General features: G+C 63.8%; 1 protein-coding gene across 2 annotated transcripts; it reads left to right on the top strand.

Annotated features, from left to right (window-relative positions):
• Positions 1-214: 214 nt before the first annotated feature.
• FURIN (furin, paired basic amino acid cleaving enzyme) lies at positions 215-24,088 on the top strand. 2 transcript variants are annotated; one of them, XM_073304612.1, is made up of 17 exons: positions 215-428; positions 1,933-2,013; positions 4,193-4,558; positions 12,019-12,117; positions 13,778-13,873; positions 15,519-15,647; positions 16,011-16,087; positions 16,624-16,712; positions 16,999-17,162; positions 17,243-17,455; positions 17,995-18,095; positions 18,248-18,351; positions 18,636-18,753; positions 20,697-20,876; positions 20,981-21,105; positions 21,721-21,837; positions 22,037-24,088. In XM_073304612.1, the coding sequence occupies exons 3-17, from the start codon at positions 4,382-4,384 to the stop codon at positions 22,597-22,599; spliced, it is 2,352 nt and encodes a 783-aa protein (XP_073160713.1). In that variant the 5' UTR covers positions 215-428; positions 1,933-2,013; positions 4,193-4,381; the 3' UTR covers positions 22,600-24,088. The 2 variants fall into 2 exon arrangements, with proteins under 2 accessions (XP_073160713.1, XP_073160712.1); XM_073304611.1 differs by having other exon boundaries at positions 216-428; positions 16,999-17,171.
• Positions 24,089-27,280: the final 3,192 nt, after the last annotated feature.

Genomic DNA, 27,280 nt, shown 5'->3' with positions numbered 1-27,280 from the left:
TGGGGTTGGAGTGGGAGGAGGTGTTGGGGGGGGGAGGGGATCGGGCGTGAACCCCATGTCGGGGGGGAGACCCCCATACCGGGGGGGGAGACGGGGGTCTCAGTCCGCGCACCAGACCTGCAGGGTCCCCCCGGCGCGGGGCCGAGGGCGCCGCCTCCCGAGGAGGGGCCGGGCGCCGGGCCGGGGGGAGCCCCGCTGCAGCCGTGACGGCATCCGGCGGCGCCCGTGGGCCGGGCCGGGCCGGGCCGAGCCGGGCTGACAGCTGCGGCGAGTCACCAGGCGGCGGCCGGTCCTGGCCCCCCCGCTCCTGCTGGGCCGGGCTCGGCTCCGGGGCGGGGGCTCCGGGCTTCCCCGCGAGGTGACGCTGCTCCGCCGCCGCCCATAAAGGGCCAGGGCCGCCAGCCGAGCGGAGCCGAGCGCCGCGCAGGGTAAGGCCGGGCCGGGCCGAGCCGAGCCGGGCCGGGCCGGGCGCCCCCGCTGCCCGTCCGGGGGGACCGGGGCGCTCCGTCTGCCGGCCCGCGGGCAGCGCGCTCGGGGACCGGGGGCAGGTCTCCCCCGGGTGCCCGTCAGCCGCGGGCCGGGCCGGGCCGGGCCGGGCCGGGCCGGGCCGGGCCGGGCCGGGCCGGGCCGGGCCGGGCCGGGCCGGGCCGGGCCGGGCCGGGCCGGGGGGACCGCGCCCCGCAGCGCTCGCGGAGAGCAGAGGCCTGGCTCGGGGCTTGACAGCTCCGGCGCGGGCCGGGCAGGGGGCCCCGGTGCAGTTTCCCGGGCTCCGCCCAGTCCGAGGGGAGCCCGGCCCGGAGCTGGGGCTGCGGGGCCCGTTCTGCGCCCGGCGGGCGCGGGGGAGCCGTCGGGGCGCGGGCTGCCTGGGAGCGGCGCCCGAGCGGGGTGGGTGAGTCGCGGGCTGGCCGGGCTTGGGGCGAGCCCTGCTCGCGGGCCTGGGCCTGGCGCTTCCTGCCTGGCGGGGCCGCGGGCGGGGGCCGCGGGGGGCCTGTTGGCAGGGTGGGCTCCAGCGAGAGCAGCGGCAGAAGGGCCGAGCCCCGGGTGGGAGGCGGGGGTCTGCGTGCCCGCTCCGCGGCTTGGCTTCGGCTGCTCTGGGCAGCTGTGAATCGTTCCCGTCGCCGGGGACGCTTATGGGGTGGCCCCATTGTGCAGTGGGACGCTACTGCTGGCCCCCTCCTCTGGCTCTGGGCTGGGGGCGCCGTCCCGGGTGCTCTGAGCAGGTGGGAACGGACCCAGGGCTCTTCCCGGAGCCAGCCCCCCGTCAGCGTCTTGGCTTCTGAGCCGTGTCTCCGGCCCCCTGGGCACGCTGGGCTTGGACTGAAGCTGGGCTTGAGCGTGGAGCTGAGGGGAGCTTTGCTTGGGGACCCCAGAGCACCTTCAAACCTAGTGCCCCAAACTTGCCAGAGCTGAGGGAGGGCCCCAGCTGGACCGCTGGGCAGTTGGGCTGGGCCGGGTGGTCTCAGGGGCTGAAAGCACCCGGCATGCTGCATGGCCAGTCACTTAGAAGTGGCAGTTCTTATTCCCACTTATGCCGGGCGGCTCCTGACTGCTCCTGTGGGATGGGCAGTTCTGTGGTCCAGACCCCCCCACCCCATTCTTCAGAAACATGGGTCTTAGGGGGCGGGGCTGGGGAGGAAACCAGTGGCTGTAAGGTGCTCCTGGCAGGAGAGAGCAGCCTCCCCGGCCCCCACTTGAGTAAAGCGCCTGCTGCCATCGGTGGGCATTGGCTTTGGTGGGGCACTGGAGCAGCCCTGGCTGGAGGGGGGAGTGCTGTGCCTGCAGAAGGTGGGCGACTGGGCATGGGGAGGGACTGGCTGCCCCGCCGATGCTCTGATGGATCAAGAGGAAGTGGTTTGTTTTGGGCCATGTAGTCTTGGTGGCCACGTCTCTGCAATGGACTGCATAATTATCTAGTGTTGGTGAATTCCACAGGCTATCGTTAAGTGCCAGAGTTTCGCAGGCAGGATTCGAGCTCGGCGGAGACACTGCACTGGCTGACCCACCCAGTTATAGGTGGGTGTCTGTCTCGTGTCAGGTCAGCGGCATAGCCTTGGCTGCGGTGCTGCCCGTGGGAGCCACCCTGGAATCACTGGCTGAACTGCTTCTGTGACTCCATAATAACCTTTTGTGAAACCCTCCCCCGTAGCCTTTCCTCTGGGTTTGTGCAAAGCTGGTCTCTGGTAGCCCAGGTGTTGCTGCCTATGCCCCGGGACATCCCCTTGTGGTTAATAGGGCGGCAAGTTGCAAGGGGCAGGCACCGAGGGCTGTGCGGTGACTCTCAACAGGTCTCTGGGCCCTAGCGTGAGGAATCTAATCCCTCCTGCTCTGTGGAAACAGGCACCCACTGAGTGCTAGGGGCTCGGGAGAGCCTGTCTATGTGGGAGTTGGGGCTAGGGCGACTATGGCAAGGGCAGCTGGGGCCAGACCCTGGCGTTCCATGGCACACTACAGCTCTACCCATCAGCCCTGCCCCCACTTAGAAGGGCAGTCACAAGGAGAGTCTTCCCCTCTCTGAGAGGTAGGAGCAGGGGTGTGGGCCCCCCTCCTTTCCCAGCAGGAGCAGGGGCTCCCTCCTTCCTCACACCCTGGGAGAAGCAGGGCCACGCAGCCAGGGTGTTTCTGAGTCTGTGGGTGGGCCGGGTTCACTGCACTCTGCTCTCAGCTGGGGGTGTGGCGTTAACCCTTCATTGAGGAACATGGGGACACCCCTCCCTGAGCCATCACGACTTCTTCGCTGTTTGCGTCTCTTCCCAGGCCCAGGGCTTAGGCTCTTTGTAGGAGTTGCTCCTTTTGTTTAGCACATCACCTGGCTCCAGGAGCTGGCGGGCAAGGGCCTGCAGTGCCTGGGTCTTAGTGCAGGCCCACTTCATGCCACTTGGTGCAGCCCTTTGTCCCTGGCTAGGTGGCCGAGGCATGGGCCCCCTTGCCCTCCTAAGGCCACTCATCTCCCCTGCAATAATCTTCCGCTGAATTGTAACTAGGGGTCACGGCCTTCAGAGCTCACGTCGGGGTTCTTTGCATTTCCCCATCCCCCTCTATTTCAAGGACTTCCTGCAGCCCCTCACCTCATGCTAGGGCTGTGTCCCCCATTCTCTGCCCAGGCCTCCTTCGCACACCATTATCACTTCTCATTAGGGTGCCAACATGTGAACTGTTTTGGGTGCTGGGCAGTGCTGAGCTGGGCAGAGGAGTAATTTCCGCCATCAGTAGGTTCTTTGACCCGTAGGCAATTACAGGCTTATGTTGCTGCCTCTGCTAGCCAGGTGCTAGGTGCTCCGTGTGATCCCCATTTCCCCCTTCCAGGTTGTCACCTGGATCCATGGGGTTTGGCCCCCTGACGCCTAGCCCTGACTCTTAGGAGTTGAGCGACTGTGTACTTGTTGTGTGGCAGTCAGGCTGAGTTTCCCCATCCCCATCCTCATCCCTCTCCCAAGCCAGCGGCAACGTGGCTTCAGGCTGAATGTGACCAGGCATGGCCATGCCTCTGCTGTGGGGTTGGGCCAGTGTCATCTGGGCCTGGTGGCATCACCTGGTGCTGGGGTCTGCTGGGCATGGTGCTCCTGCACCAAGTGGCTCTCCCAGGCCCCCTGGCTCCAGGTTTCTCAGTGCCCTTGTGAGTGAAGGAGCTTATTAAAGGCCGGTGTGGGTGGGAGGGAGGTGCTGGGGCTGCTTGTCTCCATTGCTGGCTACGGAGAGGCTGAGTGTGTTTCTCTCCCCCAGCCCCTCCCCCGCTGTGGTTTGGCTTCTTGCCCCTTGCCCAGGTGGGGTCTGCCTCGAGCTGGGCGCTTGGGGTGAGTTTCCTGTTTGCTTCTGCCTGGGCAGAGGGAGCCATTTGCTGTCCTCTCCCTGCCTTCGGCAAACACGGCCTGCCCTACTCCCTGCCAGCTGGGTCTGCCTGTTCCTAAGCCTAGAGCATAAACACACATTGGCCAATAGCAGGGTAAACAGTGTGAGATGAGACTGGCCCCCTGGAGCTCTGCAGCTGGGAGCTGGGCTGGCGGGCAGGGCCCCACTGTGAGGGATTCGCGTCTCGCCCCCCGTGGGGCGCTGCGCTCCCTGTGGTCAAGGACTGCGCTCTGCTTGTGCGCTGGGGCCTGGGCAGGCTCCCCTGGCAGTGCTGTGTTTCCGGGGGCTCTGTGGGGCTGATCGCTGTGGAGAGGCTCGGCCGTGACTTGTGCTGCTTTTCCTCCAGGGGACCTCTGATCCGCTGTGGTGCTGTCCGGCCCCTGCCTCCGGCTCACGGCTCTCAGCTTGCTGCTTGGATGTCGTCCCCATGATCCCCAGGCCGGCTGGAGGGCCAGCCGGGCAGAGTGAGCGCTGAGCAGGGAGCACCGCTGGGCACTGGTGTTCCTGGGCCCCGGCGAGAGGCTCCAACCTTCCGATGGATCTGGGGCCCCGCTTGCTGCTCCTGCTGTGGACTCCAGCGGTGGTGGCGTGGCTGGCCCAGGAGGGGCTAGGCCAGCGCGTCTACACCAACACCTGGGCCGTGCTTGTCCCAGCGGGGCCGCAGGAGGCTGACAGGCTGGCCAGGAAGCATGGATTCCTCAATCTTGGGCCGGTGAGTGAGCCTCTCTCTGCTTGGCGCCACCCCCCCGGAACGGTCCTGTGTGCCTGGTGTGCAGCCTGCCCCTTGCAGGCCCTCTGGCTCCTGGCATCAGAGCCTGCCCTGGGGCCACGTGGGGCAGCTCTCCCTGGGGGGCAGGGGCGGCCTGTTTGCACGAGGCCAGGCAGGTCCCTGGGGCCCTGTCAGTGCAGTTCTGGCAAGGCCTCTGTTGGCACTCCTGGCTTGGTGTGAGCTGGGAGCAGGGCCTCCCTCTGCCCCCTTCTTCCCCCCACCCCCCCAGCAGGGCTGCCCCTCAGCCCAGCCTGGAGCTGACTTGCCCACAGACTGGGGAGATTCAGGTCCCAGCACTAGCAGACTGAGTGGGCGAGGCAGGGCTGTGGGGTGGCTGCATCGTGGGGGGAGCAGTGTTTGGGTGAGTCTCTGGGACCCATGCCAGTTGCTCCCCCTCAAGTGAGCTGGGCACAAAGGTCCAGCATTCCCGTGTGGGACAGTGGGTGCTGAAACCTGCAACCTGCTACAGGAGATCTGGCCAGGCGGGTTGTTGACAAAGACTCCTGTGTCCTTCCCCAGGAATGCCCTCTGCAAATGCATGTGTCAGCCCGGCCCTGTTTCCCTTCCATCAGTGTGTGGGCATGGGGGCTGAGCACCGGGCCTGGCCCGCAGCTGCCCCTCAGCGGGCTGCGTGGGACTCGTGTCTATTGCCCATTGGCTCTGCCCTCCTCTCTCTTATCTCTGTCCTGGGAGCCCGGCAGCTCCTGCTATCTCCGCAGCACTGGCTTAGCACCCGCTCCCCGTGATGGGGGCACGGCTGCCATTCACACTGACAATAGCGAAGGCAGCTCTCCAGAGATGTGCCTGGAGGTGAGGTCCCGGCCTTGGCAGGGCCGATGCTTCGTGGAGCTCCTTTGCCTGCTGGAGCGTGCGACGGGCGGGGCCTTTCTTGTCCTGGTGGCCGCTCTTTCTTCCAGGCCACTCCCTGAGCCCCTGGCTCGTGAGCAGCGGTGGGAGTGCTGTCCCCAGGGCACCGGCGTCATCGCTGTCCCTCGCTCAAGTGTGGGGGTAAAAGGTGACGTGTTCTCAGGAGTGCTGGGTGCAGCCCGCAGTGGTGTGGCAAGCAGAGCGTGACGCGCTACCAGGTGTGCGCCTCGGGGTGAGCCGGCTGGGGCCTAGCAGTGGGCGGCCGGGACCCACCACCCCCAGCGGGGTGGAAACAGAGGCTGCCTGAGCCCCCTGAGCCAGCCTGTGCTGCACTTCCCTACTCCCTGCCTGCTTTGTCCCTGACCGAAGGGGGAAGGCTGTGGATGTCTCCCTGCCCCTCCTGGGAGCCCTGGTGAAGCACTGCCTGCCGGGGGCCCCTGGGCTAGGATGGCCGGCAGCGGGGTACTGCTAGGTTGCCAGGCTTCCTCTGGCTGAGGAGTGAGTGCTCTGGAGCACCTGTGTCCTGAGGGGGGAGCAGGGGCTTGGGATGTCTGTGATCTGGGGGGCTGGCTCCCTTGGTCAGGCTCTGCCCCTGCACCCTGCCCTGGCAGCACTGGCTGCTGTTGGGCTCTGCCCTAGTGACATGGGGTCAGGCTCTGCAGGGGCCTCAGGCCATGGGGAGTTCCCCTGCCCCCCCGTTTGGGGGAAGGGGAACCCAACCCTCCTGCATTCTTGACCATTCTCCTACAGTCCCCCCAGGAGTAAGGGAGGGGTGCCCGGATTGGTGTCCGGTTGGGGGCTGGGCTGCCCGGGCCCAGTCGGGGCTCCTGGCTCTGTCCTTGCACAGCTACCCTGCCCCCGCAGCCTGTGGCGTGATGCCTCTGTCTGGCGAGAATCACCACCGCTGCCACTGTGCCCGTCCCAGGCACGTGGCAAGGAGAGCAACTGGCCCGGCTCAGCCCAGCCTCTGCCCTGAGGGTGGGTTGGGGGCAGGGGCTGCAGAGCTGGGGGTGGGGAGTGCATGTGGGTGTCTGACTAGTGGACTTCCATGCCCTGCAAGGGGGGCCTTCCTCAGCCGGCAGGGTGCAGGGCTACCGCTCTGCCAGGAAGGAAGTGGGCGGGGGGTTGAAATCCCTCAGGAAGTTTCACAATTGGGCGGCAGAGCTGGGACCTTGCTCTGAGCCATCCGGCTGCAGCCGGCTGGGGGGCAGGGAAAGCAGCTGCCTCTGGAATAGCCCGGGTGCCTCTTTCTGCAGGCTCATAAAGGGACCGTCAGGCAGGGCTCAAGGACCGTGTGCGCTTGCTAGCCCCTGCCCCCACCCACAGCACTTCTCAGAGCAGCCGGTGCCTGGCGTTTGCTCTGACAGCGTGGGCTGTGGTGGGGGAGTGGCACGGAGTGGCCTGGCATTTGCTTTGCTGGTGTGGGCTGGGGCGGGGGTGGTGGCATGGAGGGGCCTGACCCATGTACAGATCTTGGAATTGGCGTGAAAGCTGCAAACCTCACACTGAGGCCAGTGCCCCTTGGTGCCAGGGTTCCCCCTCTACACCCGGAGCTGCTCTTCCTGCAGATGCCTCCTCGCTGGCAATAGGGCCGGTTTGGCTGCCCGAGGGAGGGCCGTGCTTGCTGGGGAGTGTTGGGGCCCAAGGGCACAGCCCGCCACCATGCAGGCGAGTGGGGGAGAGCTGGGCTGGAGGTTGCATTGCTGCCGAGCCTGCTGGGTTGGCTTCTGGAGGGCCAGGGCCTGGGGGAGAAGCTGCCTGGTCTGTGGCCCCGCAGTGCTGGCATGCTGCTGGGTCTGGGCTGTTGCTAGGAGGTCCCTGCAGGGCAGTGCTGGCCGCAGCTTGCTCTGTGGGGTGCCCTGCTACTCAGACTGCGTCTCCTGGCGTGCCCTGCATGTCTCCATCCCACTGGGGCAGGTCCCAGAGTGCATTGGGGCTGCACAGACCCCTCTGCCAAATGCAGCAGATTTTGCTGAGCCCCAAGCTATGAGCTCGGGGTCCCCTGGCCAGAGCATTCAGTTGAACCCCTGGTTGGGTTGTGTGCCACCTCTGCCCTCTGCTCCTCCGGCCGTGCAGCAGCAGCTGGTGACAGGGAGCTGTTGAGGCTGGTGCTGAGATCCTGGAGGGAGGAGCAGAGCTGCGTGGGTTTGTGGAGGGGCCTTCCCAGCCTGCTGCAGTGATCGCACTTGGCAGCGCAACTGAAGGATGGTGTTTTTCTGGCTCATCCAGTTCACTTAATTCCCTGGCGAGGCACCGCAGACCAGTGTGACACTGGGCCCGGCAGGGCCGGGCTGGCACCGGGCTGGCCTGGGCCTCCCAGCAGCACCTATCTGCAAAGCCCTGGCTGCCAGGAGGCCGGCGGGACTGGGGGTGAGGCTCAGAGGGGGTAGGACACAGGGCTGTCAGTGTTCCCTCTAATTGTTTATGTCCATGTGCGGAATGAATTTTGTTATGTGCACCCATATGGAGGTGAGGTGTGACACATAACAAAATTCATGCAGTGGGGGTGGGGCCACGGGGTTTGGAGTGTGGGAGGGGGCTCAGGGTTGCGGCTGTGGGGCGCAGGCTCTGGGGCGGGGCCGGGAATGAGGGATTTGGGTTGTGGGAGGGGGCTCAGGGCTGGGGCAGAGGGTTCGGATGTGGGTGGGTGGGCTTTGGGGATGAGGGCTTTGGGGTGCAGCCTGGGGCTGCAGTGGGAGAGAGGACTCCCCCCAGCCCTCTCTCGCCGCAGCGGCTGGGGGAGCGGTGTCTCCCCCCCGCTGCGGTAGCTCGGGCTGGGCTGGACAGAGAGAGGGGTGCCCCTCCCCACCGCGGCTGGTCCATGTTTTGGCCGGCAGGGAGGAGCACCTCTCCCTGCCGCAGCCCTGAGCTCTTGCCCAGCTTGGAGGGAACATAGGCTGCCTGTGGGAGGCACCCATCTGAGCACTTCACCTGCTGCCAGCTCCGTGCTTCAGTGACCAGCCCAGGGATGCCTGGGTTCCTGGCAGTAACTGCCCTGAGATGGCTGGATGGTGAGCCGAGGTCCCCGCCCATGGGCGGATGTGGGGAGGTGGCCACTTTCCCACATAGCTTCTCTGGGAGGCTCTTCCTGCTGCTCTCTCTGGGGGTGGTTTTACGGGGGGGCTGGATGCAGCAGCAATGGGGGAGGAGCCTGTGAGAGTCAGCGGGGGTGGGGAGCACCTGGCAGTGCCCCCCAAGCCTGGGGCCTGCTTGGAGGCTTCTGAGGTGGCGAGCTGGCTTGGGCGTAGGGCTGCTGCTCGAATGGGGCAAGGAGGGGTGCCATGGTGCCTGGGGATGGCGTGGGGCTCAGGCGGGGCCAGGACAGGGCACTGGTGGAGGGCCCAGTTCTCCCAGTGTCTCTGCTGGCACAGCTGCTAGCCTGGGGGGTGCCATTGTGCAGGCAGAGGACTCTGCAGTGCCCCTCGGCCCCACTGTGTCTCTGACACCTGCCCACCCTGCTCCCGCTGTCCGCCAGTTCCTGCAGCCAGGCAGTGGAGGGCGGTGTCCTCTTATCTCCCATCTCGGCTCAGCAAACAGGTGTCCATTCCAGCCTCTTGCCATGGCAGCATGTCTCCGGGGGCCCGTGGGTGCTGGGCCCTGTTGTCCGGCTAGTTCCTGAGGTGATGGCAGGCAGCAGCCCACTCCTGGACCCCTGCTGCCCCGTGCCAACCCTCTGCCCCCAGCTCATCCTGGGCTCCAATTGCACTGGCCTGGCATGCCCACCTGAGGAGCTCCCTAAGGGCTGCTCTCCCATCCTATGGCCGGCAGGGGGGCCCTCGCTGGGGGAGGGCGGCAGGCCGGGTCAGCTGCCCTGGGCCAGCAGTGCTTGGGCTGGAGCCTGCCCTGAGCGTGGCCCGTTCCCACAGCCTCGGGGGCACTCAGTGCTGGGTCTGGGGGGCTTGTTCTGGAGCAGGGCTGCCTGCAGGACGGGTGGCTGCCTGTGAGCGTTGCTACTCGGTCCGGGCAGACCCTAATCCTGTCTGGTGACCAGGCAGAGCTGGGAGCTGCTCTGGGGAACAATGGGCCCCTGTTCCTGGCCCAGGCAGGCGAGGTGGGACGTGGCGCTCGCTGGGCTAAGGGCAGCTTATGAAACCAAGTAGCTTTTCTCTCCCCCAGCTCCTGTACCACGTGGTGCTGGTCGTATCCCTTGCCTTCCGCCTGACCAGGACCACGGCCCCACTGACAGGATGCGTGGGGGCCTGTCTCTGGCCTTCGGCACCGTAGCCCTTCCCCCAGCGCGCTGCCGCGTGGGCACAGAAGGGACTCGCCCAGGTCATGCAGGGCGTCTGTGGCAGAGCAGCTCCTCGAACCCAGAGCTGCACGACCCCATGGCCACCCTCCCTCTCTGGGCTGCATGCACGGGCAGCGCTTGGCGCTCTGGCTGGGGCCCTCACGCAGGCGGAAGTGGGGGGCTGTGGAGCCCATGGTGGCAGCAGGGGCTGGAGCTGCAGAGGTGCCCGGTCTCTACCCCATGGGCTTGGGGGAGCCGCTGGCGTGTGCTGTGGCTGCTCTGGGCAGGGAGCCAGGCTGTGCCGTGCCGGGGAGCAGAGCCCAGCCGCTGCCTCTGCCTGGCCCCCAGCAGCTGCTCTGGGGGGATTTGCAGGCGCCCAGCTGGGCCTGCCTCCTGGGCTGGGCAGGGTCCTTGCTGGAGTCTCTTCTCCAAGAAGCCAAGGGGCCCACAGTCCCCTCTGCCCCTGCCCAGCTCCCCCATGGCTCAGCACCTGCCTCAACTCCTGTGCCCGCCTGGGCATGTGAGGAGGGGTGCCGCGGTGCCCGGGGATGGCGGGGGGGAGCAGCCCACAGGCTGGGCCAGGACATGAGACACCCTCGTTGGGATAGGCCCGGCCAGTGGCTGCCTGCTTCCTCTACTGGGAGCAAGCCAAGTGTGGTGGGGAGCAGCCCACCACAGCATGGCTCAGCCCTGCCCTGGGGCAGAGAGAACAGGGCTGGACTCCTGCAGGGTCCCAAAGTGGGTCCTTGAGCCAGCCTGGGAGCTTCCTGCACAGCGGGCTCTGTGCCCGCTGCCCACCCCCTCCTGAGGAGCCTGCTGTCCGCTCTCCCCGCAGCCAGGGCGGTGGCGTCTGCCCACTCCAGGCACAGGCCTCGCCCAGCACGGCGCAGTGGTGCCCAGCAGAGGACATGCCTGAGCCTTGCCTGCACGCTGGTCCTGCAGGGGATGGCCCTAGGTGCCTTCCCGGGGAGGGGGACGCAGCCAGGTGGGGCCAGAGCAAGGCCTGGCTGAGGGGGAAGAAGCTGCTGGTCTCACTGGGCTGGGAGGGGGAGCTGTAAGTACCAGGGCCCCTGGGTATGCAGCAAGCACCTTTGCCAGCCCTGGGGTGCCCAGCTCCCTGCTAGCTGGACTTGGCCGTGGCTTCTCGTGGAGCCAGAGGCTGCAGCCCAGGAGGTGACTGAGCACTGGGCCTGCGCAGGCCGGCCCGGGGGCTGGGGCTGCAGCCGGGCTCACTCACCCGTACAGTGTGCGCCCTGCTCAGAGGCCTGCTTGGCAGCAGGCGCCCCCCGAGAGCAGCCCCCGGAAGGCAGGGGCCCTGCGCGATTGCTTTGGAGTGGATGCGACTTTGGGCAGAGGAGCAAGCCCTTGCTCCCACCCCAGCCAGCATAGCCTGTGGGCAGCGCTCAGGGGCTCGCCTCGCTGGGGCACTCTGGGGGGTGTCTGAAGTGGACGGGGGGGGTGTCCTGCTCCCTTGCTGAGCGGGGGTGGGGAGTAGGGAGACCTGGCTGCTCCCAAACAGCAGCTGAGCTGCGGAGGCCCCAGCTCCGAGGTGAGAAGAGCAGTCCAGGCATGGCCCTGTGCCTTGGCCTCGTGTCCCGGTCAGGCAGAGACTGGGGGTTTGGGGTAGAGGCTACAGGAGGCAGCATCCTGGCAGGTTGGGCTGCAGCTCTGCATGGGGCAAGTGGTCATTGGCACAGCAGAGGGCATGGGTGCAGGCTCCCGGGCTCTCTGTAGTGGGTGGGGGTGGGAGGGGTGGTCTGTCGCTGGGGAGGCTGCTCTGGGACTCGGTCTTCATGTTCACAACTGGAGCCCCGACCCCAGCCGGGCACAGAGCAGGGCACGGGGGCACCCACAAGCCAGGGGCTGTTGTGTGCCCCTCCCCTCAGCAGGCTGCAGGGCCACAACCTGGGGGGGATCCATGTGTGGCTGCTCCAGGCCTCCTTGTCTGCCCCCCTTCACTGCGCCCTCTCCCTTCGCCCACCCCCAGCGGCCGCACTTAGTTACTGTGAAAGAAACCAGAACCCAGCCAAGGTCTAGTGTGCAGACCACGAGGTGCTAGCCCATGGCTTGCCCAAGCACCTCCAGTGACCCTCCCAGCCCTGCTCTGTGGGCAGGGGCTCTCTGTCCAGCACTGTAGGACATGTAATAAGAGGGCCGGGGATGGGGCAGGTCTAGTCCAGGCTCCCAATCCCTGCTCTGCCCAGACTTGCTGTGTGGCCACAGATGGCGTGGCAGGTCGGGCCCTGGGGAGCCGGGGCGGGGCTGGAGGGCTCTGTGCTGGTCTCACCCACGCTCTGTGTTGCAGATTGTCGGTGACTATTACCACTTCCGGCACCATGCAGTAGTGAAACGTTCCCTCTCGCCCCACCGGTCCCGGCACAGCCATTTGGCCAGAGAGCCCCAGGTAGGTGGTGTCTGCCATGCTGTCCTTGCTGAGTCGGCTGCGGGGCTGACCCATGCGCCCCTGCTGGGAAGCTCCTGGTTGAAGGGCTTAGCCACCTGGCAATGGTAGTTTGATCCCAATTGCCAGCCTGCGTGGTGCCCAGCGCTGGGATGGGCAGGGGCAGGGCTAGGGTCATCAGCAGAGTTGAGGAGCAGACCAGGACTGTGATCACAGTAGGCTGTGAGTCAGAGCTAGGGGGTCCAGGGCTGGAATAGCAGGGGGCTTGGGGTCAGGGATGGGGGGGTCCAGGGCTGGAATAGCAGAGGGCTGGGGGGCACTGGCAGAGCTGGGGGGTCCAGGGCTGGAATAGCAGGGGGCTAGGGGTCAGGGCTGGGGGGCACCGGCACTGCTGGGGGTCCAGGGCTGGAAGAGCAGGGGGCTGGGGGTCAGGGTTGTCGGATACTGGGCTTGGTACTCAGGCGGGTGCTGTACCAGCCTGGTCACATCTCGCGTGAGCTCCATGCTCCCCTGAGCCATTTGGAGGCAGCGGGACTGAATGCCGGGCGCTGCCTTGCTCCTAATCAGCCATCTGCTCTGCTGGGATCACGCCAACCCCTTCGTCGCCAGCTCTGCTCATGCGTCTTGCGGAGCGGCTGGACCGTGCCCAGTGCCCAGGCCAGTCGCGGTGTCCTCACCCTTTTCTGAATGGGCTCCTGGGCTGGCACGTGGCTTCTGTCAAGGCTGGTGCTGAATGCAGGAGCCCTGAGGGGCAGGGAGGGGGCATGACTTCACCTGGCACTCCAGCCTCAAAACTACAGAGGGCTGGAGACTGGTTCCCCTGCCCCCCCCTCCCGCGCCAGCATTTCTGTGGGCCACAAACTTTGGTGGTGGCTTCAGAGGTGCCCACGTAGTGGGGGAAGGTGCTGGCTGGCGGGATTCAGAGCTCTGTGCCGCTGCTGTGCTCCCCGGGGAACGGGCAGGGCCTTGGGTTTCTGGGTGGGCAGGAGGGGAGCCGGTGCCTGGGGATGGAGGCCCTGCTGTGAGCACTGCCGTGGGATGCTGGCCGTTCCTGTGCAAGACGCTGCCCCTCAGGCCTTTGCCCTGAGAGCTCCTTAGCCAGGGGCTGTGGCAGGTTTGGCCCAGCAGCCCAGGCCCTGTGCTGGCAGCTCTGTGAAAGGCTCCCTGGGGCGTGTGTTGGAGAGGGTGCCAGCCGAAAGCCTGCGCTCGTCCATAGCAGGATGGTGCGGGCCCCCAGCCAGGCCTGAGACCAGGGCTGACATGGCGCCAACCCATTGCAGCCACTCCTTCCACTGAGTGAGAGAACACCCGCACTGGGATTTCCTCCTCCTGCCTTCCCGGCCCCTCTGAGCCCCGGACAGAGGTGCAGCCCTGCCCCTTTAGAATGCCTGCCTCCACCCGGAGCGCCCCCTCCCCTGAGGTATTGCACAGGCCCCATCATGCCCTTGCCAGGCAACCTCCTGTGTCCCGCTCGCTCCCGGGGCAAGAGGGGGCTTGTATAGCCTGAGGCTGGGTGGCCAGGGCAGTGACAGCTGCGTGCCAGGCTAGCTGGGGTCAGTCTCAGGTGCCTATAGCTGTTGGGAGGAGTGGATGCCCAAGCCTGAGCTGGCTCCTCCGTCTGCTCAGAGGGGGGCGCTCTTCACTCTCCTCTGTCGGTCTCTAGGTGCATTGGCTGGAGCAGCAGGTGGCAAAGCGCAGGACGAAGAGAGACGCCTTCACGGAGCCCACAGACCCCAAGTTCCCTCAGCAGTGGTACCTGGTGGGTGATGGCTGGGGGCTGTGTGCAGGGGAGCAGCTCGGATGTGCTGCACTGGAGGATGGGGAAAGGGGGTGCAGTACAGGAGGAGTTGGGAGGGGGTGCAATAGCTGGGTTCTAGTCAGCTGCTTTGCTGTGTGCCAGGCATCGCCCTGCTCATGTCTCAGTTTCCCTAACTGGAACATGGGAATGGCCAGACAAGAGCAGACCTGTGGGCCATCCAGCTCAGTGTCCTGTCGCTGCCTTTGGCTGGAAGCAGCTGCTTGAGAGGAAGGAACCCTGCAGCAGGCCGTTCAGGGGCCAGGCACCGTTTCCTCCTCCCCATCCTTTAGGCCAGTCAACGCCCAGAAGCGGGAATGGTTACATCCCTTCCAAAGCTCCTGCTTTCATTCAAGCCTCGCTATTATGGCCCTGTTGTTGTAGGAATAGTGGGGGGGCTACAGATTGGGACGGGGGGCAGTGCCTACTGGGAAACGTCTGCGGCAGGCTGTCTGGGAACATGTCTGCACTGTCCCCTTCTCCTGCACGGCGTGCGTGAGGACTGACCGCCTCTGAGAGGGGGCTTTGATTCTAGGGCTGCGTAGCTAAATCTGGGGTCGAGTCGCATCGGGGCCCAGGAGGGTCACTGATGCCCTCCTGGGGAGGGGGGCTTCCCAGCCTTGCAGCCCGCGCCTAATCCCTTCATTTCAGCTAATGGCACATGGCTGGGATTAGCAGAGCCAGGGCCAGCTCCTGCTCAGATAGCCCCTCCCCCAGCAGCATGTCCGCCCCTCACCAGATGCCAGATTCCGCCCCCCCCCATCACAGCTCCCCAGGCTCTTCTATGTCCCAGCTCATAAACAGCGCCTTTGAGGAGCCCTTCAGTGTCCCAGACCCTGAGGGGTCCCACCCGTCCTTCAGGGCAGGGCACGTGTTCCCCCCCACCTCCGAGCCCGAGCCTCTTGGCCGCAGCCCTGCAGCGTCTTCCCCAGGAGCTCTGCCCTGCCAGTCCAGCTGGGCCGAGCTGCAGTCTCTGGGCGAGCGATGCCCAGCAGCACGCGCCTGCAGTGCCGGCAGGCAGCCTTGTCCAGCCAAAGCCGGTGTATTAGTCCCTGCACATGGCCTGGGAAGGCCTTCGGGCAGCACAGAGCCGCCCGGGTTCAGCCATTATCCAGCCTGGCCAAGCCAGGGCCAGCAACCCCTAGAGGCCAGGAGAGACTGCCAACCAGTTGCAACCACACACCCTTGTCCCACCACCTAGACACTTGAGTAACACATAGGGGAAACTGAGGCACACACAGTATTCAGACAAAACAGTAGGAACATGCTCACTTGGTCACAGTGGGGCAGTATCCTCTGGGGTCCTTCCACTTGCCCTGATTCCTCTGAAGGGCCAAACCAAGTTAGCTGATTTCATGTCTGATTGCAGCTGATGGTGCTTGGGGTGCACCCTTTCTGTTACCCGTACGTTGGTGTAGCTTGTAGACAGCCATGGGTTGTGGGAGCTCTTGGGGTGCACCCTTTCTGTTACCCGTACGTTGGTGTAGCTTGTAGACAGCCATGGGTTGTGGGAGCTGCTGCACCATGACCCTCATTGGGGGGTCGCACCGCCCCCCACCCTCAGGTCTTTCAGGGTGTGATCAGTGGGTTTCTGGTCTCGTTCCTCTAGTACAACGTGAACCAGCGGGACCTGAACGTGCGGGGGGCCTGGGAGCAGGGCTACACCGGCAGGGGGATTGTTGTCTCCATCCTGGACGATGGCATTGAGAAGAACCACCCGGACCTAGAGGACAACTATGTGAGTGAGGGCCACCACGCTCATGTGCAGGGACAGCCCCTGTGCTGCACTGTGCCCGCAGCTGGGCACACAGCATGCTGGGATCTGTTGTCTTTGAAGCCCACACCTGCCACTCAGCTCAACCCCAGGCTCCTGGCACATGGCCCTGGGCTGAGCAGGATTCGGGCCTGGCCCTAGAGTGCAGAAGTATGGTGAGGCAGCCCTGGCTGCTAGAGGAATGAAGTCTCCCCCTCCCATGCCATGGGCAGGGGCTGGCCTGTGGCTCCCTGAGCTTGCTGTGAACCACAGCACAGCCGTGGACAGCTGCCTGGCCCAGAAGGGAGCGTGGGGCTCTGCTGAGCTGACAGAGCTTCTGTGTTCTAGGACCCCGGGGCCAGCTTTGATGTGAACGACCAGGACCCAGACCCACAGCCTCGCTACACACAGATGAACGATAACAGGTGAGGGGGGCCAGGAGTCGTCTGCCTGGGGGCGTGGTGCGCTGGATGGGGCCTGGCTGCTCCAGGGAGCCTGTCCTGGGTGGGGAGCGCACCCAGTGGGCTGGGTGTTGGAGGTGGGGGGTGAGCTGAGGAGTAGCAGGGGCCCCAGCTGTGGTGGGAGCCTGATTCTATTCAGGGGCTATCAGGGTGGCTCAAGCACAGGAAACCAGGTTCCAGGCCCTGAGCATCTGCAGCTGGTGGGGAGTCGGGGTGGGCCTGGGGAGCCCCTGTGCCCTGGCAGAGCTGTACCTGCCTCCCCCTCCCCAGACACAGGCTCATTCATTGCCAGCTGGAGCTGAGTCCGGCTGTTCCTGTCCCCCTTCAGTTCCTGATCCCAGGGCGCTGGGCAGGGCAGCCTGGCTGGGTGGTGGGACAGCAGCTCCGGCTCCAGGGTGTGTGTGTGGCAGCAAGGGAGGCTGCAGCTCGGCCCCTGGGGCTGCGGGGACCCAGCCTGGGCTTTGCGTCTGACCGTACTGTGTTGCTGTTCCCTGGTGCAGACATGGCACTCGCTGTGCTGGTGAAGTGGCTGCTGTGGCAAACAATGGGATCTGTGGCGTGGGAGTGGCTTACAACGCCAGGATTGGAGGTGGGTGTGTGCCTGGGCCAGGGCTGGTGGGGAGCCTCTGCCCGCTGCTTCCCATGGCCTGATGGGTGAAGATCTGGGGCCCTGGCCTGCCTGCCTCTCAGCCTGCTACCTCGGGCCGGGGTGGAGACTCTGCATGGGGTTTGTGCTGCAGACACGAGTTTGCAGGCCATGGGGAGCCCATGCCCATCCCAGAGCTTCCGCACTGGGGAGCCGGGGGCTGCAGGGGGAGCCCCTCGAGCCACAGAGCCTTTGCTGGAGAAGCTGGTGACGTCTCCTGTGGCTCTAGGTGTGCGCATGCTGGATGGGGAAGTGACCGATGCTGTGGAGGCCCGCTCCCTGGGCTTAAACCCCAACCACATCCACATCTACAGTGCCAGCTGGGGCCCTGAGGACGATGGCAAGACGGTGGACGGGCCGGCCCGGCTGGCAGAAGAGGCGTTCTTCCGAGGGGTCAGTCAGGTGAGCAGGAGGGCTGGGCTGGCTGTGGGCTGCCATGGCTGGGGCCTGCCTCACTCTGCCTCTTTCTACAGGGCCGGGCGGGACTGGGCTCCATATTCGTCTGGGCCTCTGGGAATGGGGGCCGCGAACATGACAGCTGCAACTGCGATGGCTACACCAACAGCATCTACACGCTGTCCATCAGCAGCACCACCCAGTACGGCAACGTGCCCTGGTACAGCGAGGCCTGCTCCTCCACCCTTGCCACCACCTACAGCAGCGGCAACCAGAACGAGAAACAGATTGTGAGTGCAGGCTAGGCGGGCGCCAGGCTAGGCTAGGCGGGCGCCAGGCTAGGCTAGGCGGGCGCCAGGCTAGGCTAGGCGGGCGCCAGGCTAGGCTAGGCGGGCGCCAGGCTAGGCTAGGCGGGCGCCAGGCTAGGCTAGGCGGGCGCCAGGCTGGGAGCGGCCATCTCTTTCTTTGGACTGGCCGGGAGTGGGGCTCTCTCTGTGGGCTGGCTGGGTGCCTTGCTGGGAGTAGGGCAAGCCGCAAGCGGCAGTCTGTGTTGGCTGCACCTCCAGTGAGAGCTGAGGGCAGCCCCGTCTCTGGAAATGGTCTTGTGGGGATCCTGAGGGATGGGGCTTCTGGACACTGTGGCCCCGGGAGCTGCTCCCAGGTTCAGTCTTGCTAACCCAGGGGAATCCAAACTGCTCCACAGTTGAGTGGGGAGGGGCCTGTCCCCCAGGCAGAGTTTGAAATGAACTGGGGCCCCCGGCAGTGCCCTGGGTTCACAGGGACTGGGGTGGGAGTACAATGGGGTCTCACGCCTTGCCTCTCCCTGCAGGTGACGACCGACCTGAGGCAGAAGTGCACAGAGTCGCACACGGGGACCTCTGCCTCGGCTCCACTGGCTGCTGGCATCATCGCACTTACCCTGGAAGCAAAGTAAGGCCAGGCGAGGGCTGCGGTGGCGGGCTGGGTTCCCCACGGCACAGCATGAACAGGGAGCAACCCGGGTGTCTGATTTGGGTATCCCAGGGGTAGGCCCTGGCAGGACCTTGGCCATGCGTGCTCCAAGCCCACCTCTGTCTCCGCAGTAAGAACCTGACCTGGCGGGACATGCAGCACCTGGTGGTGCGGACCTCGAAGCCGGCGCATCTCAACACCAATGACTGGGCCACCAACGGCGTGGGCCGCAAAGGTAACATGCTGCCCACCCCACTCCCCTGGGCTGTGATCGTCTGGGCATGGCCGGTGCCACCCCATGGGCCCCTCCCGTATGTGCGCAAAGTGCCCCAAACTGCCTTTGGAGCCCCTGGGGAGTGGGTCGGGGGGGCCACAGCCCGTGGGGTTTGCGGCTTGCCTTGGGCAGGGCTGGCTGCAGGACACATGAGAGGCACCCCCCAGTGCCCAGAGGGGGGCACCCCAGGGACCTTTCCTTGTCCGCCCAGGGCCTTGCGCCTCACCCTCTCTCTGTCTTTGCAGTCAGCCACTCCTATGGCTACGGCCTGCTGGACGCGGGGGCCATGGTGACCCTGGCCAGGAACTGGACCACGGTGGGACCCCAGAGGAAGTGCATCATCGACATCCTCACTGAGCCAAAGTGAGGGCTGGTGTGTCCCGGGGGCGGGGTGGGGGGGCTCTCCAGCACTGTGTCCAAGCCCTCAGTGTGGCCAGACAGTCCAACAGCTCCTGGGTAGAGCCCAGGCGTGCTAGGGTGGGCAGGGCTGGGCTCGGAGCCATGCTCTGCTCCCTGCGTGGCTGACGTGGGGCAGAGCCAGAGAGGGGCCTGCGTTTCCCCCTTGGCAGGCTGCAGTTGGCGCTTTGGGCATCCTGAGCTGAGGAGAAGAGCTGGAAAGAGGCCTCAGCCAGAGCACTGGGGCTCCAGAGTCGGGCCTGGGTCTGCGGCTCAGCCCCCTTCTGGCTCCCTGCCCTGGGGCTCATGCCCGCTGCAGGCCATCTGGCTTCCCTGGGGACTGGCTGGGCCAGCGCTGCCGGTGAGTGCCGCTGCCGTGTGCAGAGGGAGCTGGGGTCCCTGTCCTGCGTGCAGAGTGGTGTCGGGCTCTGCTGCTGGCCCGGGGCTTGCCAGCGCCACTCCCGCGGGTGCTGTGGTTTGGGAGCAGCCAGCGTGAGCTGGTGCTGGACAAGGGTCTTTTCAGGGCTCACACAGAAGCTCCTTTCACTTGTGCTTGCCCATCTCCTCAGCGCCTGCGCTGTGCCCTGTGTGGCTGGGATTGGGGCGCTGAGTGCTTCCCACAGAGCTTGGGGGGCCTGGACAGCAGCAGCGCCTGTCTCTAGCTCCACTTGTCCCTCCCTGCTTGCTTGCCAGGACCAGCACCCTGGGATCCGCGAGTGCTCCTAGGCCATGCTGGCACCCGCAGCCCCTCCATTGCGGAGCATAGACGTGCCAGGCCGAGCGCAGCCACCTGGCATGCTAGGAGCGGAACTCAGTCAAGAGCCACCCAGGGCCCCCATCTCCCCTGGCTGCCCCATAGCTCTGGGCTTCTCTAGCACCTAGGTGCTCTCTGAAGTTCCCTGCCACCGCAGCACCGGCTGGGCCCTGCTGGTCTTCAGCTTAGCCTGGCAACTTTGGGGAGAGGGAGGAGATGCGGTGCCCAGGCCGGGGAGCAGGAGCCGAGCTCTGGGGATGCTGCCGTCTCCACTGCAGGTGAAGAAAGGAGCCATTCATGGCTGGCACAGTGCAGCTATTCAGGACGGGGAGGATGCAGTCACTGAGCAGCCCCCTGCCCTCCAGGAACTGGGCTGATTTGAATGTGGTGCCCATGCAGTGGGGGGAGCGAGAGCTGAGCTGCAGGAGCTGCCTGCCTGCTGTGGCACAGAAAAGGCCAGGAGGTCCCATCTTGTCCATCCCAGAGCTAGACCTCTCAGAGAATGTCCACAAAGAAAACCCCATGGCTGTGTCTGAGCTCACAGGGCCCTAAGCTGCAATGTGGGCATTCTGGAGCCCGGACTCTGGGATCCTGCAAGTGGGGAGGGTCCCAGAGCCTGAGTCAGCTGGCCTAGGCCAGCAGTGGCTGTGCATTGCAGTGCAGACCTACCTCAGCCCCTCCCCAGAGCCAGCTTCATCTCCCAAGGTCATGCCAAGCCTTGTCCTGTCCCGCGGGGCTGCGTTCTGACCTGGGTGCCCAGGATCAGGCAGGGTCTGACTGTTACACAGGGTCACCTTCAGCTACTGCTCAGCCCTGCCGGTCCCCCACACAGCTCCTGGGCCCCAGGCTGCCCTGAGTGGTGGGGCTGGGTTCTGTGCCCCAGAGTGGTGCTGGCTGCCTGGGGTGCGGGCTGGTGGGGGGCTTCCCTAGCCGCTGCATTCCTGGCAATGGCGGGCGCTCCGGGCCACGTCCCGCACCTCCTGTCTGCTCTTCCCTTGGGGGTCTGGAGGGTTGTTGCTTGTGAGCTGAGAAGGCAGCAGGGTTGGTATTTCCCTGGGACCTCGGCTCGGGTGCTGTGGAGGGGCCCTTTCCCTGCTGTGTCGGGGCTGGCACCCCCTGCTGGCTGCACACTGACTCCACCTCCTGTGCTCTGCAGAGACATTGGGAAGCGCCTGGAGGTCCGGAGGAAGGTGGACGCCTGCTTGGGGAAGGCCAGCTCCATCGGCAGGCTGGAGCACGTCCAGGCCAGGCTGACTCTCTCCTACAACCGGCGTGGCGACCTGGCCATCCACCTCACCAGCCCCATGGGCACCCGCTCCACCCTCCTGGCTCCCAGGTAGGCCCCCGACTGCCACAGCCTGGGGTCTGTCCAGGCCGCCGCCCGTGTGCTACCAGGGCTGTGTCTCGGGCAGCAGGCCTCACCTCTCCCTTGTCCCCCAGGCCTCACGACTACTCAGGCGACGGTTTCAACGACTGGGCCTTCATGACCACACACTCGTGGGACGAGGACCCCTCCGGCGACTGGGTGCTGGAGATCGAAAACACTAGTGAAGCCAACAACTACGGTGCGTGCAAGGGGCTGCAGGCTCCCCGGCCGCCTGCCCAGCTCCCTGGCACCTGCTGGCCGCTGCCCCTGGTGCCTGCTGCACCGTTTCTGCCCCCCGTTGCTGGAGTCTGCCCCTGCTGCTTGCCTGGCCCAGCACACAGTCGCAACCGGTAGGCTGCCATAGCGTGGGTGCCGTGTGCTGAGCAGAGAGACGGCCGCCCTGTGGCCGCAATGCCTGCGCTCCAGTGGTGGCCTCAGGTGCCCCCGCCCCGCAATGCCAAGCACCCGTGAGAGGGGTGACCTGGATCTGCCTCGGAGGGACTTGGAGGAACTTTTTGATTCAGAGGCCCCATGGTGGCAGTGTGCTCCCCTTGCGTGGGGTAAGCCCAGGGCCCCCATCCCAGCTGCTGCTGCTGGGGCCCCACTCCAGGTCTCGCGCCGGTCACTGGGGCTGTGGGCCGTGAGCACAGCCCGCCCTGCTCCCCTGGGCTTGGGTGGGAGTGGAAGGGGGTGCGACCGGCCCTGTGGCCAGCAGAGGGCACCAAACGCCAGGATGGAAGCCAGGTGGGTTAGCAAGGCTGAGTCCAGGTGGGCGGGTCCCTGGGCGCTCCTCACCCTCTGCCTTGGCCTGCAGGCACCCTGACCAAGTTCACGCTGGTTCTGTACGGGACCGCGACAGAGCCCACCAGCCTCTCCAACCGGCTCGAGAGCAGCGGCTGCAAAACCCTCGCCTCCAGCCAGACCTGCGTGGGTGAGTGAGGGGGCTGGACTCCCGCTGCTGGCCAGCCAGGCCCAGGGGAGGGGGGCAGAGTTGTGCCCAGGAGCACCCCGACCTGCCGAACCCTGGCAGTGCAGCCTGGCTCAGATGTGCCACGGCCCATGGGGCGGGCATGCCGGTCTGGTGCTGGCAGAGCTCCAGGCCGAGCGCTAACCCACCCCTGTCCCCGCAGTGTGCGAGGAGGGCTTCTACCTGCACCAGAAGAGCTGCCTGAAGCGCTGCCCCCCCGGCTTCACGCCCAGCCTGCAGAGTGCCCACTACGCCCTGGAGAACAGTGTGGAGCCCCGTCCCCCGCACCTGTGTGTGCCGTGCCACACCTCCTGCGTCACCTGCATGGGGCCCGCGGCCACCGCCTGCCTCAGCTGCCCAGCCCACTCGCACTACAATAGCCTGGACCGAACGTGCTCCCACCAGACGCAGAGCAGCCGCGCGTCGCCCGCCCTGGGCAAGGGCCAGCCCGAGGCACCTCCCGCCTCCAAACTGGCTGTCCTGGTGGCCAGCCTCAGCTGCGTCTTCATCGTCCTCATTTTCATCACAGTCTTCCTGGTGCTGCAGTTGCGCTCGGGCTTCAGCCTGCGGGGCGTCAAGGTGTACTCCCTGGACAGCGGGCTCATCTCCTACCGGGGGCTCCCCGCGGACCTGTGGCAGGAGGAGCTGCCTTCCGAGTCGGAGGGCGAGGACTGCGAGGCGCACAGCGAGAGGACTGCCTTCATCAGAGACCAAAGTGCCCTTTGAGCCCCCCGGCCCCTCCCTGCCCTGCCCTGGCACAGCCCCCGGGCCAGGGAAGGCTGAGGGGCCCTGGACACTGCCCCGTCCTGCTCGGGTGAGGGCTTCACCAGCTGCTGGCACCGTCCTGTGGGCACCTCTGCTCCTGGGCAAGGGCAGCGGCTGCCCGGCCTGCTCTAGGGAGGGCCCCCTGGCACCGTCCTGGGCTCTCACCCCCACAGCATCAGGCCCAGCCTCCACTTCTGTTTCTTTTAACTTGCCAAAGTGTTTTTAGCATGGCCCCCCCCACCCTCTTCGCCGGCCCCATGGGCCTGGTGAGGGTCTTGTCTGCCAGCCTCGCCTGTGCCCGTCACACCCATGTGCTGGGGCAGGGGAAGCCAGATGCGTGTCTCTCAGGGCTGGGGCTTCTGTCTGCTCAGGCTGGCTCTCCAGGCTGCTGGCTGCCCTTGGGCTGGGCACTGCGTCTCTATGGGGGGGCTCTGGTGAGGGGGTGATGTGCTGTCTCCCTCTCCAGCCTTGGGGCCCCCCCGGGCTTGTCCCCATGTCAGGCCCAGGGCACTGGGCAAGCCCTGTTCTCTCTGTGACCCTCTCCCTTCTGGGGAGCAGCAGGACTCCCTCAGCTCTGAGGCCCTGCCCGGGAGTGGCAGCTGTTTCCTTCTCTCTACAGCAATAATGGCTGGGCTGTGGGCCAGGCTCCGCCAGAGCTGTGGTGCTGCCAGGAGGGAGCGTGAGGCTCTGCAGCGCTGAAGAGCCAGGAGCACAGTCTCGCCCAGGGCCGGTCCCAGGGTCCCCAGCCCTGCAGCGGCATGCAGCAACATCCCCACTGCTCCCTGCCTGCTGGGGAAGTTTCCAGGGCCTTGCCCCATGGGCCTAGCCCCCCGCTGTCCCTGCCTGCGGCTGGCTGGGGGCTGGCTGCCCTTCCCTTGGCCATGCAGTGTGTGGGGCTGGGCTGCTGGTACCCCACTTGCTGGACTTGGGCCATGCAGCCTGGGTCAGTCCCTGGAGCCCACCGCAGAGGCACCGAGTCATGGCATGTCTGCCTGCCCTCCCCCTCCTGATGTGCCTTGCCCCTCCCCTGTGGTGACAATCTGTTTTGCTCCCCAGCTGGAGCCCCCCCCCATCCCCTCCCTGTTCACAAGTCATTTCCTCATAGTGGCAGGGCAAGGCCTGGCCTAGGGTAAGTGGGGGGGGCTTCAGCGCAATCTGCCCCCTGCAAGGGGCCTGAGCGCCAAGCCCAGAGCTGCACACCGCTCCGCCCCACCATGGGCCTGGGCTGTGGCTGCAGCCGTCTTGTTCCAGCCCCTGCATAGGCTCCGGCCGGGCCGGGGGCAGGGCCCCCCACACCTGGTTTTTATCATAACTTTTTGGTGCACAGTAATTTTTTCTTGTAATTTAATCAGGTAGGTGTTGCCTCCTGCCCCCGGTTCTTAATTTAATGGTTGTGGATATAACACTAGAGAGACTGAGAGTTATTAAATGTTCAGAACTATGCAAACCAGCCGCCTTCCTGAGCATGTTCTGTGCCCCTGCCTGGGCAGGCTGCCCTATGTGTCCCTGTGCCCCTGAGTGCCTCTCCCCCCATTTACTGCCACCTCCCCTTGGCCTGCGGCAGATGCAGGGCCAGCCTCCTCTTGGTGCTGCCCTCAACTCTCTGAATTGCCACCCCCTGGGTACGCCCCCCTCTGCCCTGTCGCTCAGGCTGGACACCGGTAGGGCAGGGAGACAAGATTAGGCCCTTTGCACCAAATCCACGTGCTGCAGCCAGGATGTGGGAGCTCCAGCCTTTGAGAGCCCAATGCTGGGCTGTCAAGGTTCCTTCCCCACTCTGAACTCTAGGGTACAGATGTGGGGACCTGCATGAAAATCTCCTAAGCTTACTTTTACCAGCTTAGGTTAAAACTTCCCCAAGGTACAAACTATTTTACTTTTTGCCCTTGGACTCTATCGCTGCCACCACCAAACGTCTAACAGGTATATAATCGGGAAAGAGCCTGTTTGGAAAGGTCTTCCCCCCCCCACAAATCCTCCCAACCCTTACACCCCCTTTCCTGGGGAAGGTTTGATAAAAATCCTCACCAATTTGCATAGGTGACCACAGACCCAAACCCTTGGATCTTAAGAACAATGAAAAAGCCATCAGATTCTTAAAAGAATTTTAATAGAAGAAAAAGTAAAAAGAATCACCTCTGTAAAATCAGGATGGTAAATACCTTACAGGGTACATAGAGAATCCCTCTAGGCAAAACCTTAAGTTACAAAAAGACACAAAACCAGGAATCTACATTCCATTCAGCACAGCTTATTTTCTCAGCCATTTAAAGGAATCAGAATCTAACGCGTATCTAGCTAGATTACTTACTAAGTTCTAAGACTCCATTCCTGTTCTGTCCCCGGCAAAAGCATCACACAGACAGAGAGAGCCTTTGTTTCTCCCCCCTCCAGCTTTTGAAAGTATCTTGTCTCCTCATTGGTCATTGTGGTCAGTCTGCCAGTGAGGTTATCCTAGCTTCTTAACCCCTTACAGGTGAAAGGGTTTTTCCTGTGGCCAGGAGGGATTTTAAAGGGGTTTACCCTTCCCTTTATATTTATGACACACACCCCAAATCACAGATAGGGTGAAACGCTGGCTGGGATTTCTTCCTGGAGCTCTAGGAGAAAACAGAGTTAATAAGACACATGCACCTCTAAATATACTACCAAGTATGTAAAGACTAACAACATTTTCCACATCTCAAGGACGATTTTAACCAGTTGATTCTGGGAAACTTTCTCGGGAGAGTGCATCAGCCACTTTGTTAGAAGCTCCTGAGATGTGTGGGATGTCGAAATCAAAATCTTGGAGAGCTAAACTCCACCAAATAAGTTTTTTCTGTTATTTCCCATGGCGGTATGAAGCCACTGTAGTGCAGCATGGTCGATTTGCAGGTGGAAACGCCGTCCCCAAACATATGGGCGTAGCTTTTCCAGAGCGTAGACAATGGCGTAACATTCCTTTTCACTGCCTGACCAGTTGCTTTCCCTCTCAGACAGCTTCTTGCTGAGAAACAGTACAGGGTGGAATTCTTGATTAAAACTGCTCCCACGCCACGCTCTGACGCATCTGTGGTTACTAGGAACGGTTTGTCAAAGTCTGGGGCCCTTAGTACAGGGTCAGATGTGAGTGTCGCTTTAAGCTGGTTAAAGGCCTTCTGACACTCTTCAGTCCACTGAACGGCATTGGGCTGTTTCTTTTTGGTTAGGTCTGTCAGTGGGGCGGTGATTTGGCTGTATTGTGGTACAAATCGCCTGTAATAACCGGCCAAGCCTAAGAAGGATTGAACCTGTTTCTTTGACTTGGGGACGGGCCACTTTTGGATAGCATCCACTTTGGCTAGTAGGGGGTTGGTAGTTCCTTGACCCACCTGGTGTCCAAGGTAAGTCACTCTGTCTAGGCCTATTTGACACTTAGCCTTAACAGTTAGTCCTGCCTCCCTTATGCGCTCGAAGACTTTTTGTAGATGTTCCAGGTGTTCTGCCCAGGAATCCGAAAATATGGCCACATCGTCAAGGTAGGTGGCTGCATACTCTTCTAATCCTGCTAGGAGACCATCTACAAGTCTTTGGAAGGTGGCGGGTGCATTTCGCAGCCCGAAAGGGAGGACATTAAATTCATACAGCCCAACCTGTGTGGTGAAGGCTGACCTTTCCTTGGCGGATTCATCTAGTGGTACCTGCCAGTACCCCTTGGTTAAGTCTAAGGTAGAGATGAACTGGGCCCATCCCAGTTTCTCTAATAGTTCATCAGTGCGTGGCATGGGATAGTTGTCTGGGCGAGTTACAGCATTTAGCTTACGGTAGTCCACGCAAAAACGTATCTCCCCATCTGGTTTGGGAACTAGAACCACTGGAGATGCCCATGCACTTTCAGAGGGGCGGATTACGCCCATCTGTAGCATGTTCTGGATCTCCCGTTCTATAGCAGTTTTAGCTTGAGGAGACACCCGGTAAGGTTGGACCCTAATTGGGTGAGCATTCCCTGTGTCAATGGAGTGGTATGCCCGTTCAGTCAGTCCTGGGGTGGCTGAGAACGTTGGCGCGTAGCTAGTGCACAGCTCCTGGATCTGCTGTCGCTGCATACGCCCAAGGGTCATGGAGAGATTCACCTCTTCCACACCACCACCACATTTCCCTTCGTAGTAGACACCTTCGGGCCACTCAGTGTCGTCTCCTCCGTGGGCTGTAAACTGACAAACCTTTAATTCTCTGGAATAAAAGGGTTTTAGAGAATTAATATGGTACACCTTAGGCTTTTGGTTGGAATGCTATGAGATAATTAACAGCTCCCAGGCGCTCCTGGACCGTGAATGGCCCTTCCCACAACGCTTCCATTTTATGGGCCTGGAGCGCCTTTAAGACCATGACCTGGTCCCCTACTTTGAAGGAACGCTCTCTGGCATGTTTATCATACCAGGCTTTTTGCTCTTTTTGAGCATCCTGTAGGTTTTCTTTAGCAAGGGCTAAAGAGGTTCGGAGGGTGTTTTGTAGGTAGGTTACAAAGTCCAGAATGTTAGTTCCTGGAGAAGGTGTAAATCCCTCCCATTGCTGCTTCACCAACTGCAATGGCCCCTTAACCTCCGGCCATATACAAGTTCAAATGGGGAAAACCCTAAACTAGGATGTGATACAACTCTGTAGGCAAAGAGCAACTGCT

The sequence above is a fragment of the Lepidochelys kempii genome, chromosome 10, assembly GCF_965140265.1.
Source record: "Lepidochelys kempii isolate rLepKem1 chromosome 10, rLepKem1.hap2, whole genome shotgun sequence".
In the NCBI taxonomy this organism is placed as follows: Eukaryota; Metazoa; Chordata; order Testudines; family Cheloniidae; genus Lepidochelys; species Lepidochelys kempii.
This window is presented reverse-complemented; position numbering and strand designations above follow the sequence as displayed.

Coding starts and splice junctions, on each gene's coding strand:
- FURIN (XM_073304611.1), top strand. CDS start 4,382: ATGGATCTGGGGCCCCGCTTGCTGCTCCTGCTGTGGACTCCAGCGGTG. Junction 17,172..17,242: donor TCTTCCGAGGGGTCAGTCAG/GTGAGCAGGAGG, acceptor CTCTTTCTACAG/GGCCGGGCGGGACTGGGCTC. Junction 18,096..18,247: donor GCACTTACCCTGGAAGCAAA/GTAAGGCCAGGC, acceptor CTGTCTCCGCAG/TAAGAACCTGACCTGGCGGG.